At 37.1% G+C, this 17289-nt stretch overlaps 1 protein-coding gene across 4 annotated transcripts in view; it reads right to left on the bottom strand.

Annotated features, from left to right (window-relative positions):
• The window catches only part of DNAH5 (dynein axonemal heavy chain 5), a 132855-nt gene that overhangs the window by 90593 nt on the left and 24973 nt on the right, over window positions 1-17289 (bottom strand). For all 4 annotated transcript variants that reach the window (XM_048311758.1, XM_048311734.1, XM_048311750.1 and 1 more), the window contains exons 3-14: window positions 17135-17219; window positions 16524-16687; window positions 15869-16081; window positions 15193-15330; window positions 14424-14600; window positions 13528-13641; window positions 11487-11594; window positions 10661-10783; window positions 8564-8779; window positions 6242-6349; window positions 5461-5546; window positions 4361-4682 (exon numbers count right to left, since the gene is read on the bottom strand). In XM_048311758.1, coding sequence (XP_048167715.1) covers window positions 4361-4682; window positions 5461-5546; window positions 6242-6349; window positions 8564-8779; window positions 10661-10783; window positions 11487-11594; window positions 13528-13641; window positions 14424-14600; window positions 15193-15330; window positions 15869-16081; window positions 16524-16687; window positions 17135-17171 — 1806 coding nt within the window. In that variant the 5' untranslated portion in view covers window positions 17172-17219. The remainder of the gene's footprint in view (window positions 1-4360; window positions 4683-5460; window positions 5547-6241; window positions 6350-8563; window positions 8780-10660; window positions 10784-11486; window positions 11595-13527; window positions 13642-14423; window positions 14601-15192; window positions 15331-15868; window positions 16082-16523; window positions 16688-17134; window positions 17220-17289) is intronic.

The raw sequence follows: 17289 nt of genomic DNA, 5'->3' as shown, positions 1-17289 counted from the left end.
CTCCTACATTAAAAACTTTGCTGCTATTCCTGTTTTCAAGTTGTCCTTTTGTTGACGTAATTTTATTGTTCTTTATTCACTCCTCAAATTTAATGTATTTCATTACACTAAGATGGAGCTTATTTCTAGGCAGTACTTTCATAACCCATTGATGTCTTTCAGTGCAGTTTTTTTTAATGGAACACAGAGAAGATTTGCACCACCTTTCAACGTCTGAAATATAGTGGAGTATATTGCTTGCTTCAGCAGTATCATGTACTATCAAGACATTTTACACAGCATTTTTCAAGAAATCATCTAATCAAGTTTTGTCAATGACATTGTCATGCTCTATCCACTATTATCAGTCTTCAAAAAAAAAAGCACAACTGCCTTAAATAGAAACTGATTTTTTTCTGTAAAGTTCAACAGAAAATCTGCACTAATTGTTGAGCTTCACACTCATTATTCCCACTATCAAGTCTTCCTCTCCCATTTATGTTTTCTTCTCATGCAGTTTTCATTGTTAAGGTAATAGAAACTGGTAATGGAAATGAGGGGTACTTTGAAGGCACAAATCTTACACTGCCAGATAATTATAGTAGCTTTTACAGTTCCAGGTAATTTATTATTTTAATACGTCCAAGTTAACATCATTTGCTATAGCAAAAAAAAAAAAAAAAAGCCATAAATCTCACGTTATCAAAAAAAATAACGAGATTAATAAGACAGTAATCATCCAGTAACAAGTAGGAAAAAAAGGGGGAAAAATGTTCGGAAATCTCAGAAAGTGACAGTAAGTTTAACATATACATTGTACAGAAGAATAAAAAGTAGTAGGAGCTACAGCCCTACTGTGTTCCATTTGTATTCCCCACGGGACACTTGCCCCCCTCTCGTTTTTCTTTTCTTCAGGAGTAGAGCAGGAGCTCCACCTTGTGTCCTTGTGTTCTGTGACACTCATGTCCACACCTGTGTGCACTCTTCTTGCCTCGAGAGAAGAGATTACTAAGCAGAAGTCACATTTTTTTGCCGTACGTGGTAGACGAGTTCATGTATGTTAAAGTGGATATACTTTTCATGTATTTTCAAGGCATGTGTGTATGTTTCAAACTTGAAATTTTGTTCAAATCCACCTCCCTTTGTTCCAACCGAGTAAGTTTGGAGAGGGTTCAGTGAGTTTATACAGCCACCAAGTGTGATTTGACTCTGCTATAGCAGAAACCAGACAGGTTGTTTTAGTACAGATCAGAATCAGATCACAGATCGTTCACACCTCATAAAGGAAGGTACCGGTTCAGGGGAGATGCCTGGGATGTTATAGTTATTTTACAAAAGGTTTGGCAAGCAAATCTGTTTGGCTGCTCCATCAAGGCAGGGTACACGTCAGAAAATCTGATCACTAGATCATCTAGCCAGAACGGACAGATGTAGCCCCATAAGAATCAAACATTCTCCTTAGTCTTTATAGATGAGACAATGCAGTGAAAACTATCATCAGTATACTTTGAATGATGCAGGTATCCAGCTTAGTACAATTTGTTCCATAAAATATGAGGGATACGCACCAGCTCTCTGTGAAGAGCACATGAAAACAAATATGAACTTCCCATGTTAGCAGAATAAGCATTGAAGTTAAAGATCTTTCTAAGTACAACAGCAGTTTTCATTACTGCCTGGAAGCAGGACCTACTATACACAAGTTAATGGTGCCAAATTTGGATCTGATGTACCTGAAACACAATCTGTAATGAAAAAACAGTTGAGGTACAACAGCTCAGGTTCCTTGATTCCCAACTTGCACTCAACACCGGATTAATCATCAATAATATATATTCAGCACTAAGTCTCAATACAGCATATTTTATGTACTCTAATATTGCAGTTATTTCTCCTGGCTTACTATACCAAATTGACACAAACATTCCCACTTACAGTATCAGACAATCAAATCTGGTGACTCTTTAGACTACATTTCACACTGCGTGTCAAATGCAAGTGTGAAAGAAGAAGTAAGAGTCCAGAAAACTTAATATATTCAGACTGGAGAAAAGGCAGGTGGTACCTCTGGTCCCATATCTGGCCTAAGGCTAGCTTTGAGAAGATTCATGTGAAGATTCATGTTTATCAGTGCCAGAGTTTCCCACGTTGTACAAAAGCTGGGCCTGAGTTCCAAAAACAACAGGCAGATGTATTGATAGGTGTGACACCACCCTCAAAACTGCAATCTGGAGATTCTGATCCTTCTTTTTCAGCTTTGCAAGGCTGAGGCCAATTCTTCTATAAGATGCTCTTTGACAAGGCAACAAAAAAACAGGAGGTAAAAAATATGCCAAAAGGATAGTAGAAACTTGCAGAGATTTCAAGGCTTTAAAGTAGACCCTGCAAAAGCCATCTGATAATATAAAGGTAGTCAGAAGTTCTATTTACAAAATCCAAGAGGGCAAAATGAGTTAAATGAGATTTAGAATTTAAGGTAAACCATGTTCTCTGCAGAATATTCAGGCTACAAAGTATTCTGCCTGTAAGGCCTCAAACAACTTGTTCAACGAGGCACACAAAATGGGCTTATGGTTATTCATGTACTCAGAGTTAGACACATGGGAGAGATACTGACCAGATATTCTCAAGAGATCAAAACAACAAAACTGGCAACTTTAGAAAATCAGAGAACTTTGGTAAAAGGTTTATTACAACATTCAATTAACGTAAAACACTTCTCAAAGCATTACCTTGGCCCATTCAACTTCGCAAACTCTAAGCCCACTCGATTTCAAGTTACTCAAAAAATTCCAAGAAGCAGGAATTAGAAGAAGAAAGATAAAGAGAGAAGGACAGAAGAGATATAGAAAAGCACACACACAGATAGCAACTCCTGGGTTCCAGGAGTGTTCAGATAGAAATTCCAAGAGGAAGTGGGGTCAAGACATCTGACAGCTTCATGTTTGGCCCTAAATACCCCTTGGCCTTCCTAGGCCATACCCCCAGGTGGGAGTTCCGGTCATTTGGCCACTCAAGAGCCAGGTTAGGGGCTCCTGAGGTGGGTGTGGATCAGTGCCTCTGATGTGCCAGAGATTGACAGCCCCTGTGGGGCTGGGATACATCTCTAGGGGTGGGGTGTGGGACAATGCACTGCCTCACCAGGGCATGGCCTGACCTGCCCCTTCCCCTACACACATGCTTCCCAAAATGGTCAATAGGAAATGAAATTACTCTGTACTGGTTCTGACTGGGTTAATTTTCTCTGACTGCATTTAATTTTCTTCATAGCAGCTTGTATAGTGTCATCAGATTTGTTATCAAAACAAAGCTGATAACACACTAATGTTTCAGTTGAACAGTGCTCGCACAGCATCAAGGCCTTTTCTTGTTCTCACTCTGTCCACACAGTGAATAGACTGGGGGCTGGCAGTGGGGATGAAGGGTGCAAAAGAGGCTGTGAGGGGACAAAACCAGGCAGATGTCATGAAATAACAAAAGGATGTTACAAAATAAGCAACGGGATATTCCATGCCATACAGCATCATCCTCACCAATAAAAAGGGAAAGTCAGGGGTTGAAGGGGTTAGCCATCCTCTGCTCTGGAATTGGTTAGACATTGTTTGACCCATGGGAGCTGGTGAGAGATTGCCTCTGCAGCATTTTCTTTTCTTTCTTTCTATTTCTTTCTCCCTTTTTCTTTCTTCCTCCACTTCTCTTTCACTAACTAAACAACTTATCTTGACCCACAAGTTTTCTTGTTTTTGCTTTTCCTTTCCTCTTTGCTGTCTCACTGAGGGTGCATGGGGTGAAGTGAAGGATCATTTGTGTGGTGCTTAGCTGCCTATCAGGGTTAACCTGCAACAGGCTCAAAGCCCACTTGTGCACTGAGTATGCTATTATCTGTTCTGACTGGATGCTTTTTACATGTACATTTACAAAGTGTACCCATGGATTGTCACTCAAAATAAAATTCTTATTGTCCAGAGCAGAGGAAACCTTTGTGTCTGCTTTCACCTTAAACCAACCGGCGGACAAAGGTCCTCTCCCCACACATGGTGATCTTGCACCCGAGTAAGAAGAGTATGGCAGAGACAGAGGGGCAGCTAAGACTACCACTGGATATTTGTTATACGTTTCCATAAGAAATATTTTTCTTTCTAACTTCTTAGTTATAATGAAGGTCTTTCAGTTGTTCCTAAATTCAACTGCAGGTACTACAGGCCCTGTTTTTTTAACAGGAACACTTTCTTTTAAAGTACCTTTTCTTATTCTATCCTTCACTTGAGCGTCATCAGAAGTCTGTAGTTAAAGCATACCTGACTACTGCTACAAACCAGGGATTCCACAGTTTTTTAATTTTTTCTTTAAGGAATATCTTAATCAAAATCAGCTGGTTTACCTGATGAAGCCATTCCCTGTGGTAGATCACCTCAAATTTCATAAGAACTTTTGCTACTTTGTTGTAGTTGTGGATTATGCGCTTGCCATCTGGTGTTTGCAGAACTGTCGGGTGTCTCTGGAAAGTCTCCATGGGCTCCTTGATCCTATGGAATAGGTGGCGTGCCCACAAGATCTTACCAGCTACTGGAGGCAGATTACGAGCCAGTGGAGGGTCCTTCTTGTGCCTAGTGTAGATCTTAGAGACGGTTTCTATGTCATGTCCATAGTTTTGAAATACTTTCTGATACTTTTCATCAATGCCAAGGTTCGGGATTTGCAATCTGCTTAGAAAAATAATAATCATGAAAAAATTCCTTCAACACTTCTGAAATCCCTCTGTTGCATTGCTGGAAAATACAGTCATTCCAGATTCCCTTGCATGCTTTAGAAAATAACTACTTTAGCAATAGAGTTTTCAGCTTGAACAAATGCTGTCACAACCTGATTCCAAGCAACCAAGATTTAGACCAGATGATAAAAGTTTCCAAGTAAGCCTACACATTTTCTGTTTTGTCACTGTTTTCAAACACTGGGCTGAAATTATGTGCAGCAAACTGTAACCGATTCACCACTAGCTGTCTATTCTCTTAAACAGATTATAATAGGACTACTGACAATAAAGAATGAGGCTGTTTTGGAACAATGTTAATTTATAAAGACAAATTTCACTGTTTCTTAATAAAAGAATTTTACTCTCTTCGAACTGCATTGTGGTAAAAAATTAATGTCATTGTTCAAGCACAAAGCTAAGGCAAATATGCTAACAGACAAAGTATTCCTGTACTTATGCTGATTTCAAAAGATGAAGTTCGAAGTCCACTTATTTTGTGCATTTTCTGATACAAAAAAATATGGCTTTCATTCATTCAAGCTACTGAGAAGACAACCCTTAACAGGGCTGAACAGTTGAGTGTGAAGAGGTTGAGTTGGTTTTGCTCGTATTTAAGAAAATGCCTCCTGCTCCCCTCCCCCCTCACTCCCCACTGCCCTTTTCACCAGCCTCAATGTCTTGTTTCCATTGCCTGGCAGAGTTTTAGCAATCTAAATAGGACATACTACCTTTCAAATTTCTGCAACATACTCAGTGCCCTTTCAGTGTTCATAATACTTTCAAAGGTGATGTCCATGAAACTCCTTAATTGATCCTGAAGAAGAGTAAATAATTCTATATCAGAGAAGTCTATAAGGAACACAACTCAAATATGCCAGGTATTATTTGACAGTATTTATCATGCAATATATTAGAAGATAATTTATGCGAAACTTATCTCAATAAGTATTATTTTTCCCTTTCTTCCTTCCCACAATAATTAAACAAAACACAGCCAACTTTCAAGGCATTTTCTTTCCAAGATCCCCCTGTAGCTGTGCAACCAACAAAACCTTCTGTACCCTCCAATATTTCACCATGCTGAGAGGCCTCAAAGAATGCTTGCTTACGTCTTTGGCAGCCAAAGCAAGACAAGCATTTATTATAATTTTTTTTCTTCTGCAGATACCCTTTCCTTTCACCAGCTTGTGATTTCAGAACTATGGGAAAGTTAATTATCTGACTTATTTGTACTACTCTCCCATTCACTCAATGAACTCACTCATTTTTGTGTTTTTCTTGCTAGAATACAGTAATGAAAAATCCTTTTGTTGGAGGCCCTCAATGGCCTATTCCATGAAACTGGTCTGAAAGATAGTAAATGGATGCTTTAAAGTGGAAATATGTTGGAATAATTTTTCAATTTCAGGAACAAATTTTGAGATTTGCATAATTTTTTTGGTGGTAACTCAGAGAGGATAATAAGGATTCATCAGTAAATTAAATTCTTGTTTGTATCATAAAACCTACATGAAGATCATTTATGCCTCTGCAAAACTCTTCATAGTCTTGGTCAAAATCAGTTCTCCGTTGTTCCAAGAAATCATAATCCTTATTCTTCATGTTGTCAACAATGCTCTAAACAGTTTCACAGAAAACGAAAACTATTACCAAAAAATGTCTTATCAAAAAGACCTATCACACCAAATATTTAGCACAACAGGCTGTTCACATTCACATTTTACCTTTGCTATTAGTTCCCAGTACTTGCTGAGCAATATAAGTAAACCACTTAAATGAAATATTTGCAGGAATTAAGTTGGTGTAATGTCAATTTGAATTTCATTTATATTATTTATTTCTGTTTGAAGTCAATTAGAACTGAGAGAAAATTCAGACTCTTGCTTTTCATCAAGGACATTTGTTACTCATTAGACATTCTGTCATGCAGATGTTCATTTCTATTCAAAACTTAAAGTTCAACATAGAAAAATATTTTCACATTATTATTCCTGTGTCCTTTAAACAACTGATTCCATGTGTAAACAGACTATTCAAAAGGCACAGTAAAATGCAGCACATCACCAGCCCACAACTTAGTATTCCTGGCTTCTCTTACACATCTGCTGTCCACACACATGAAAGTATATCTTAATCAGCATCTCCCTTGAGCTGTACACACAGATAAAGGATTTCTAATGATAAACTACTGTTCAACATCCCAGTAGTTTGCCACAGTGTAACTGTGAAACTCAGCATATTTTCAGCTCAGCTGACTTCCATCATTTTATCATAAGTGTACTGAAATTCAGTTTCGTTGCATTGCTGTAAATAAAAATTCCATCTTTTCCTCTAACAACAAGCAAATCCAAGATAGGGACTAAGTGTTAAAGCATAAAGAACAGCAAAACAGTAAATTCCTATTGCAAAAAATTTTCAAGACATATAATCAGTCACATAACTAACTATAGCTATAGTCCATATCAAATACTTCAGTACCTCAGTTTTGTCACTGTTAGAAAGAAGTGAGATCACTTTTCTACCCTTTATACAAACTATCCAGAAACTTCCATGTAGCATTTTTTACCTAAGCATTCCTTATCCCAAATGCAATTGACTTTACAGTAGCTGGGTCTCACACAAAATTCTGTTTAAGGATTTGGGTGCTGCAATGGATAATGAGGTGTATCTGTATAGAGTTTGCATCATAGCCTGGACTAATTGTCACAGGCAGATTTCCCAACACAAATGCCCCAAACACAAATGTCCCTGTGTGCCAGCCTACCAAAATAGTACTGTCATTGCATGATCTGAAAATTCTCAGCAACCTGGTGGCACAGCTTTGGAGACCAGCTCTTGGAAGCAAAATTTAGAGCAGTCCACACCTGTCCTGCCTACACGGAAGAGTCTCAGACCAAGCTATCCTTCCAGCTGTACTAACTGGCTAACTCTCAGAAGACTATCGAATAGAACAAAGCAGAAAACTGGCTACTGTGAAGGATGTATTCAAGGAATCAAAACCTCGGACTGCAGAGGGAGTAAATCGAACCAGGAAGGACCATGGAATGCTCATATTTTACACTATAATTATTTCACTAAAGCAAACTTAGTGACTCCTGACCATAACAAAAAGGCAAAGTACAGAGTAAAGCAAACCAAAATACTGTATTTGCCTGTACAGCCACTATATCATATGTGATCTCAAAAAGCTGTCTACAAAGTCAACACATTGAATACTTCTGATTTATTTTAATATTTACAAGTGTCGTAGTTATGATACTTCACTAATAAAGTTACACGAAAAGTAAGCTAATTCAGGCTCAGTAAAAGGAGGGAAGACTCCACTTGGTAGAAAAGAAAGCTATCTGAGAAAGAACGAAGGAAAAGAACGTGGTTTAACATATTTATATTCTTAGAACTCCATCTTGTTGTTCAAGCCACACTTCTCTTTAAAAAATCAGGGAAGAAAACTGCGTAGTAATACTAACAAGCAAAGGGACACTCCTAGCTAGCCCAACATTTGTAGAGACAGAAACGTAGCGCTTCTCACTTTTCCTTCTGATCATAGCACAAAACCATGCTCCTATTACTCCTGTTACAGAGCCCCCGCACTTTGTTGCTATTTTCAACCACCTTTGATTTTAGCATACTTCTTTCACATGTCCATTTACACCTTTTCTTTCATCTTGTCTGCTCATTTCCCTAGTAATTACATAATTAGATTTCTATCATCCAGTAATTTTAGCACAATTAAAGAGTTAATTTTTCTCTCAATAAACACTTCTCTGATTGTCACAGTTTTCTTTTTAAGGTTCAAGTTAGACTGACACAATATACAAAATCTAATGGTACCTGATATTTTGTGATCATTCCTTCCAATCCCTCTATCTTAGATTCCTGTAGAATTGAGTAGGTTTTCATAGTATTGAAAACATCTATTATCTTTACCAGACGACGATGAAAGGCTTCAAATTTTCCGAATATATACATCTCACTAAAATCAAATTGTCTTTCAGCTGGATTTTGTTTCAAATTCTCTTTTATCTTGTGGAAGCAATTTTGATACTCCTTAAAACAAAGCATTTAAAAGAATGTCAAGCATATAACAGGAAGCACTGTCTTTAGCTAGAACAAAATTTACAGACAGGTATTATCCTAACCTGATAGCAAGTAGAAGTTTCATTAATAAGCAATCATGAACACTATAAAAGAGTAAAAGAATTTGCCTCTGAAAACTAATCCAGCACACCATTACATAAAGGCTTACACACTTTATCAAATGACTGAACTGCACATATATGTATTTGTACATATACTTAGCTAGCGGGAAATTCTATTCCCTCCATTTCATAGCAGGGCTTGATGTGTTTACTGAATAACCAAGATGACAACCCAGATTTCAGTTTCCAGAGACTGAAAATGTTTACATGCTGAGCAGATTTACTGAGTAATCCCAGTTCAAAAATCACTTTCAAGAACAAAACCCTTTCTGAAGTTTTAATGCTGCTCCATAGCAGCTTCCACTTTTCATTCTGCATTCATAACTGGGAACAAACCTTACTCCAAACATGCTAAATTCTTCCTAAAGTCAGAATACATCATCAACAGATTTGCTTTAAATGGTTTCTTTCAATAGTAGTTTTCCTTATAATAAAATGTTCATTCTCTTTATCACATTTATGTATGAATAACCCCACTTGGAGATATCAATACAAAGGGTCCAGATTTTCCTAACTCTGCTTGGCATTCAGATTTTCTGAAGTTGTTAGTGATTCAAATTGTGTTAATCTATTGAATTTCTGAATGCTTCTGGAACTAATAAGACTCAAATAAAAACCTAATCTTTCAACATATTTTCATGCAGCAACTGGACAATTTGTTGTATCTTTATAGAAAAATACAAATTTAGTACTCATTGCTGATGGTAAGATGTCACACAAATTTGCACTAATTTGTCCTAGAACTAAGCAAGATTTGTTGCTTCACGGGGTGTTAGGATAAAGCTCTAGTCTTCCATGCACATATTAGGAATGAAAAAAAAAATAATGGACAAAGCCTATATGAAGCTCCCCATATGTACAGAGAGGTTACAAAAGACACAGTCAGGCTCTTCTTTACAGTAACACATGGACAGAAGCCAAGAGGCAAAGGACAAAAATTGAAATGGATGAGGTTCTGACTGAATGTAAGGAGAGAATCTTTCATCCCAAGGACAGTTCAACAGTGAAAGAGGCTGCCCAAAACGGCTGTGCAATGTGTCCATCCATAAAGAACTTCAAGACAGGACTGGAAAAGGATTGGAAAACCAATTTTGATCTCTTAGCTGCCCCTGCTTTGGCTTTGAGCAGAAGGCTGAACAAGATACCTGCTGAGAAGGCTTCTAAGATAAATTATCTATAAGGCTATGCTTTAAGGGGGGGAAAAAAGGGGAAAAATAAAAATGAAATTAAAAACTTTTAATGGAAGTGTATTCACAAAAAAAGGGCTATCTTCCTAACAAGTCTAGGCAAACTGAACAACTGAATTTTTCTGAGTTCACAAAGTTGTCCTTTCTAAATATATAGCTTGGCCACACACCTTTGAAATATATCCAGTTCAGTAACTCTCCTTCTTTTAATTTTTATTGCATATCCCTCCACATCATGTGAGAAGAAACTACCTAGAGAAACACAGGCATGAAAATCCAAGCAATTTTCTTATAAGCATAGTTAAGATTGACTAAGCAACAAAATTCTGTTTCCAGAAGATCAACAGACAACAGACTTGTTGTCTGTTGTTAGCTAATTCCTTATTAGCTCTAATACAAGCATTCCAGTTCCAAAGGAAATTTTCTGTTGCTTCATTTCTCTTCACTATAATATTGCTTTCTCATATCAAATAAAGTTTTCCTGTTCCTGCCCTCCTAAATATCACCTTATAATCTGTTTTCCATACGTTCTCCCCACCTACCTGTTTAAGTCTAATAGCTGCTTGCAGCTTTTCCATAATTCTCTCCTGCGGTTGATTCCAGATGGTGGCTGTGCCATTGTTTGCAATGTAAGATTTACATGCTGTGATCATCTGATTGGTCACCTAAAAGCAGTTTTAACTTTGTGAATAAAACAGCATTTCAAGACGAAGCAGGTCTTGCCATTCCCTCAGTCTCATCCCACTCCTCTGACTCCACTAGCCTAAAGCCTGAAAAATAGCAATACCAAATACCAGCCACATCGACAGCCTGTCCTCCTTGCAACAGCCAGCCTCCAGAACATGACATAACAAAAATGTTGTTGATTAACTATGCTCATCCTAAACCCACACATCTTGTACCAGCCTTGAAATAGCATCTTACGACCAAAGTCATAAGACTTTGTCTCTTCTGAAGGCAAAGATAAACTCTAGAGCCCACAAGAGTACATATATTAAAAAATAGGTTGTCCTTCCAGCTCCATTTCCTTCTTTATACAAACATGGAGGTTTAAGGGCAATATGAATTTAAGGTACAAAAACCCCATTCATAACAGGCAAAACTCGTAAAGAAAAGTTACTCTATTGACATCAGGGGTGAGACTTAAGTCTGAAAATATTCCTACAACTCCAAATAACAGGCAGTAAAATAAGTCCTAAATTTGAGGTAGTTTATCACTCTTTCCAATTCTCTATACATTCAAAAAGCAGAATTAAAGTGACCGAAGTGCTGCCTCTCCGATTGCTTGGTTCCTTTGTGTTTTCTCTTGTACTCAAGAACAACACAGAAAACAATCTGGGAAGATTTCCTTTCCCACTGAGTACCAACCTTCACAAAGAGTGAGGAGATTTTTTCAGAAGTGTTGTAATACTGAGAGATACTCTGAATCATTTTAATTGCATTTATGAGTCCTGGAATAGCATCCAGCATGGATACCTAGAAAGAAACACACAGTCTGAACTCTGCTCTGTACCTCTGTTACCACACATTAGCACAACACTTAAGTAGTGAATGCAGGAGAATTATGAACATGGTCTTCAGAATGGTTTTGTCCCTGTCTACCTGGGCCTCTCCTGCAGAGCTGCCTGTCCTACATCATTCCCCAAGCTCTACAATTTAATTTTGGGGAAAAAATTTCACTAGAGTCTTGGCTGGAAGAATTCAGATCAGTAAGTGACATTTGGTAGAAGCAAAGGCCTCTACAAAAGAACTATTTTTTTCACAAATAGTATGTTTATATGCTCAGTTGCTAAACCTGATGTAAGCTTGCATGTAAAGAGAACCCCTTCACCACTTGGAGAGAGGAGGAAGAGGAAGTGAGATTGGAGGGGTGAAACTGAGCCTGGTGGTGCAGAGATGTGGTCTTAATTTCTAATTTTGTTTGTCACTACCCAAATGTATTTTCACTGTCAATAAAGACATTTTTCCCCAAGTTAAGTCTGTTTTGCCCATGATTAAAATAAGTGGTGTTCCTGTCTTGAAAAGATACATCAGCTTTTTCATACTATATTCTCATCTCATCCTGTTGAGGATGGGGGTTGAGAGAATGCTTGATGCATAGCCAAGGTCACACCATCACGCCATTTTAATTCTCTGCACCCCCATGGTCTTCAGTAAGTTTTGTGTACAAGAGAAATGCCTTTTACTAAATACTTTTAAGAAAAGTATAATTTCAAAAGCATAGTAGTCCTTCAATCCAGATCAGGCAAAGATTTTGCAGACAGCTCTTCGTCACATCCAAATTTCCAAAGCAATAACAGTTTTACTCTGTTGACAAACTCATTCTCAAAACTGTACAGGTAAATATCAATAAGGGAAAGGCTGTACACTCCAGGCCTCTATGGCTTTCATCCCAAGTGCTACACCATTGCAAAACTAGACATCCAAAGCGGAGACCACTTTCTTGTTGGTGAAAACCCTTATTGGAAGCACAAAGCAGGCCAGTTCAACAGACTCTGCACAGTGCCAGTAGCAAGCATAGTCACTTTTACTCTGTTTTTATGGATATCATGCCAACCTTTCAATAGAGGAACTCAAATAGCAGACTGGAAACACTGAAAGAACACACTGTTCTAATATCACCCAGTAAACGCAAACAAACATGGTTGCCCAGAGCACTGTTTGGAAGCAATTTGGTTTTAGGAAAAATTTCAGGGGAGAGAGAGGAAGCTAGGATGGGTCAAAGTTTTGAGTCTTCGTGGCTACTAGTCATATTTCTTTGACTAGCAAGACACATACAGTCAGTTGCAAAACCAGTTTTAATAAAAGCAATGATTTGCCACCTATTTTAGCAGATAATGGGAGAAGGAGACACTTTCATCCAATCCTGTACTTTGGGGTGGCTGGTTTTGTTTATTACTTGTTATGCTTGTATCATCCTATGCATTCTCATACTACGGTATGAGCAGGTGATTTATAATTATGTCTTAATATTTACATAATCCTATTTATCCTTTCCCAACCCAAGAAGCTGAAAATTGCCCTATAAATGTTAGTCTAACCATGACCTGGCCACCAACAAAAAGACAAAAGATCAAATTTTGTCTTTAGCATAGCACTAGGTTTACTTCTTTTTTCTTCCTTTTTTCCTTTTTTTTTTTATTATAAGGAATTTACTTACTCCCATAGCATAGAATCCAGTTTCTTCATCATATCAAAAGCTTTACAGATACCATGGTATGAAAATAACAAGTACTTTATTCTGTAGCCAGATTCCCATTAAGCCACTTTTACCACAACTGCACAAAATCTCAAACTGGAGTTGCATATGTAAATTTTTCTCTATTTCATTTCCAAACCAATCCTAGAGAATATATTCATGTTGCTTGTCTCAAGACATTTATGTTAAGAATATGAAAGTTTTGCTTACGGGATCATTATTGTATAATGGATCATAATGTTTTTCCAGAGAATATAGATACTTCACATTATCTTTAGCTTCATTTGCTGCGTCTGTGATGCGAATATCCAATGCTCGCCACTTCTAAGAGCAGAAGGTTGAAAAAACAAATAAAACCATGCATTTCAGAAAAAAATGTTTTGAAATCATTCTGGTTGGTCATTAGCTTCTAAACACATTTGAAAGCACAGATCTGTTACTTCGTAATTGTATGTGTTCACCCAAGATGAGGTCCTTGTGTTGTTTCAGTAACTTGACTGTGAACGTACAGTTAGTTTAGACCACTCAGCTCAACAGCCAGTGGTAGTGTCCAGTCAAGCTGCTCTAAAATATATGAATGATGGATATATAACTATGTATTTTTTCCACATCTCATTTAGATGAGACAAGATTTTTTGTTAAATTTAATTATTTTTCTGTTGGTGATGGGACTTTAAATTTGTTATGCCAATGTAAGAAGTTATGATCCCACAAACAATTTTGACAGGCACTGTAACAACATAAAGAGGAGGCCTAAAACATGGGGGGATTGGGTTTTTTTGTCATTAAATATCCAGTTCATTAATTCAATATTCTGATTTAATAATCAACTTTTCAAATATTTTTAAGTATTTATTCCTCTTGAGCCGTGTGGATGCAGTACATTGTTAGCCTTTAGACTGAGGGGATTCCCAGTCTTTTTCAATAAATTGAACTAGATTAAAACTTTATCTACTCAAGCTAAGGAATAGAGAAGGAAAAAGAAAACAAAAGCCAAAAATTTTTCAATGTTTTCCCCACCAGCACTGTTACATCCATTATCAAAATGAGCTTGGATATAAAGAGCATTTCTATTCTTTGTATCCGTCATAATTTAAAATAAAAACCTTCAGCAGTTTGGATTTGGCAGCAGTGAGTACTCCCAGCACTGCCTTCACATCTGGGCTCTTCAGCTGCTCCATAAGAGAGTAGAATTTTGACAATTTATTTTTCCAGTAGTCAAGCTCTACTCGTGGTCCAAGGTCATCTGCTTCTTTTCTCAACTGGTCGTTTTCTGCAAGAACCTTTCATCATACAGTAATATTAGTGAGTGGTGTTAATATCTGCAGAGATAGCATGGATTAATTCTACATTTAACACCTGGTATTAACCTCTCCTGATAAATTACCTAACTTAGCCTCCACCTCATGTGATTGCTTGGTCCTTTTATTTCGAAGTTAAAGAAGAGATACTGTTCCTTCTGTTCCGTGAGCACTGTTACAGACAGTTACATTTTCTGCAAATATGCAGAATTTTCTGCAAAGCATGTTTCAAAGTACAAATGTGTACTGAGAATAGTGTTCACTCACTGTGCTCTTTTTGTTTTCTTTAAATCCACTGGGAACCATTAACTGTTTTGTACTTTAACAAGAGATGATTATCAAAGACAGGGGACTAATCTTCTCAAACTATGTATCCTATATTTACTAGTGGATAGAAAAAACTCTCAATAATATTCGCATTGAGAAGCAAAAGCACAAAAAACATACCAACAGTACTTTAAAATAAAGAGATTGAACTCATCTAAATTTATAGAAAGGTAGATATAACACCAACAGGATTAAACTCATCTCCCAAGGTGCAGATGTCATATTTCATATTTGTCCCATGGATCACCTGTTCAATTTGTTTGGTCCATTCTTTAATGCAGACTTCTATTTTTTCAAGAGCATCTATGCTGTTAGCAGCCATCAAGTAATCAGAAGGTCCTCTTAGAGTTTTTAGGTCATATGTTTCACATTTCTTCAGGCTGACCTAAAACACAAGTGAAAAAAAACCAAAGAAATGCTGAATGTTCATGACAAATAATCTAGGAACTCTATAGACTAACTGTTTGCCCTACGTGGGGTATCTCACTTCCTATCCCCAGCTCAGACTAAATTAAACTGGTTTGAGCCAGAACTGAACTCCAGAATCTGGAGGATTCACCAGCCAGGCAGCTGTGCCCTTTCTTTCACAAAAGCTGAGTAGAAACAAATAGTTAAAGCAACAGTCTGTCAACATGAAAAATTCAATATTTAAGAGTGACCAAAGCCATTGGAGTGTCAAGAAGTTGATAAGTCTAAAGAACTGCCCCAGAATAAACAAGAACAGAAGCACGTACAGAATTGTTAAAACCACAGAATAAAGTATAACAAGGTACTGATGACAGCAAACAGAAGTGATGGGTTATTCTCCAGTTTAACAAAAGCAATGTTTACGAGTAATCTACAACAGCAGTTAATTCAAAGGCTTCAGAGATAGAGACATTCTACAGCTGGCTCACTTTCTATTTGCCATGTGAACATACTACCTTTTCCAACAGACTTTGCTGAGTTCCTGATAGGACACTAACAAATGCTTCAAGGGCATGAAGGAAGTCCTGCTTAATATTGGGAACTTGTTGAGGTGCAATCCAGCCATGGTCCATAGTCTGCAAGGCTGGAATGAAGATTTCTGATGTCAACTGCTCAACACTTTTTAATAAGCCATCTCGACCTATATCCATCATACTAAAATTTACTTCCTGTAAGAGAGACACAATACAAGGGGTCTTTAGCCAGTGAAAACTTAGTTATATACAGTTTACATATACAAAAGTATATAATAAATGTAAAGTATTTAATAATTTTTGTTTTACTAATGAATTTTCTAGATTTTATTGAAATTTAACACCTTAGTATTTAGGTATTGACTAATTTTGACATATTGTCATTATGGATCGTCTTAAATTTTCTTCCTTAGCATCATTTTTTCATATCAATGATATACTTCAAGTTGCTGCCACAAGATAATGTCTGTTTTTCCATTCCCCTCCCTTTTTGTCCTGTTTAATTTAATCCATCTGTGTCCTTTTATTCATTCCTCCACGTCAAGAGCTGTCAAATTATATGCTGAGAGCAAATACCCCATGGTAAAAATGAATTTTACACAAGATTTTGTACAGAGATGAGCAGTCACTGACTTACCTGATAGATATTCTCAGTTGTGATGGGTTTAGAAAAATTAGATCTAATGAAGAAAACACATACACCAGTTAAAGCAACTCCTTTTCCCTCCGTCACAAATACTTTAAGTTTCTTCTTCTTGGTCAAATGAGAGTTCATTCCTGTTCCTGGAAGGCCAAAGTACTCTACAGATTCAAATAAAAGAGACAATTAAGATCCGTTGATTATTTTTCAAAGAAAAGTTTTCTGCACAAACAGTTCAATCACTATTTGTGCATCTCTGAGTATCTCATCTCCCAGTATCCTGGAGGCACCTCACAGAACTATCCACAGAAAATATGCAGCATTCAGTCTCTTCATGGCACAGTAAGAAATATTTCATCTAGTTTTGCCATTCTTGCATCAAAAGCCTTTCATTTCTATGCATTTACTTGTTTTTCTATTCCTTCTAAATAATGGTTCAGGCTTAAGGTCCTTTTATATGGCTCTATCATGCAGTTGTAGATACTGCCCTATTACTTGAAAAAGAAAAATTAAAGAAAAACCAGAAAATGTAGTGGACTATTTCTTTTTCCTTGCACATTTGCTTAGCACAACTATAACATGTTGCAGGAGAATTTAAGTTGCTTTACCTGTATCCATTACCTCCACATCCTGATAGTAGAACATCAGATGACGCAGACCTCCAGGGGCCAGGAATCTGTCAATGCGCTCTATCTGTTTGAAACCATGTTAAGATCATTGACACATTAAGATATTTAATCATTAAGATACATCACTGATTTGA

Source organism: Corvus hawaiiensis, chromosome 1, assembly GCF_020740725.1.
Source record: "Corvus hawaiiensis isolate bCorHaw1 chromosome 1, bCorHaw1.pri.cur, whole genome shotgun sequence".
Classification (NCBI taxonomy): Eukaryota; Metazoa; Chordata; class Aves; order Passeriformes; family Corvidae; genus Corvus; species Corvus hawaiiensis.
Note: the sequence above shows the minus strand (reverse complement) of the source record. Positions and strands in the feature narration are given on the sequence as shown.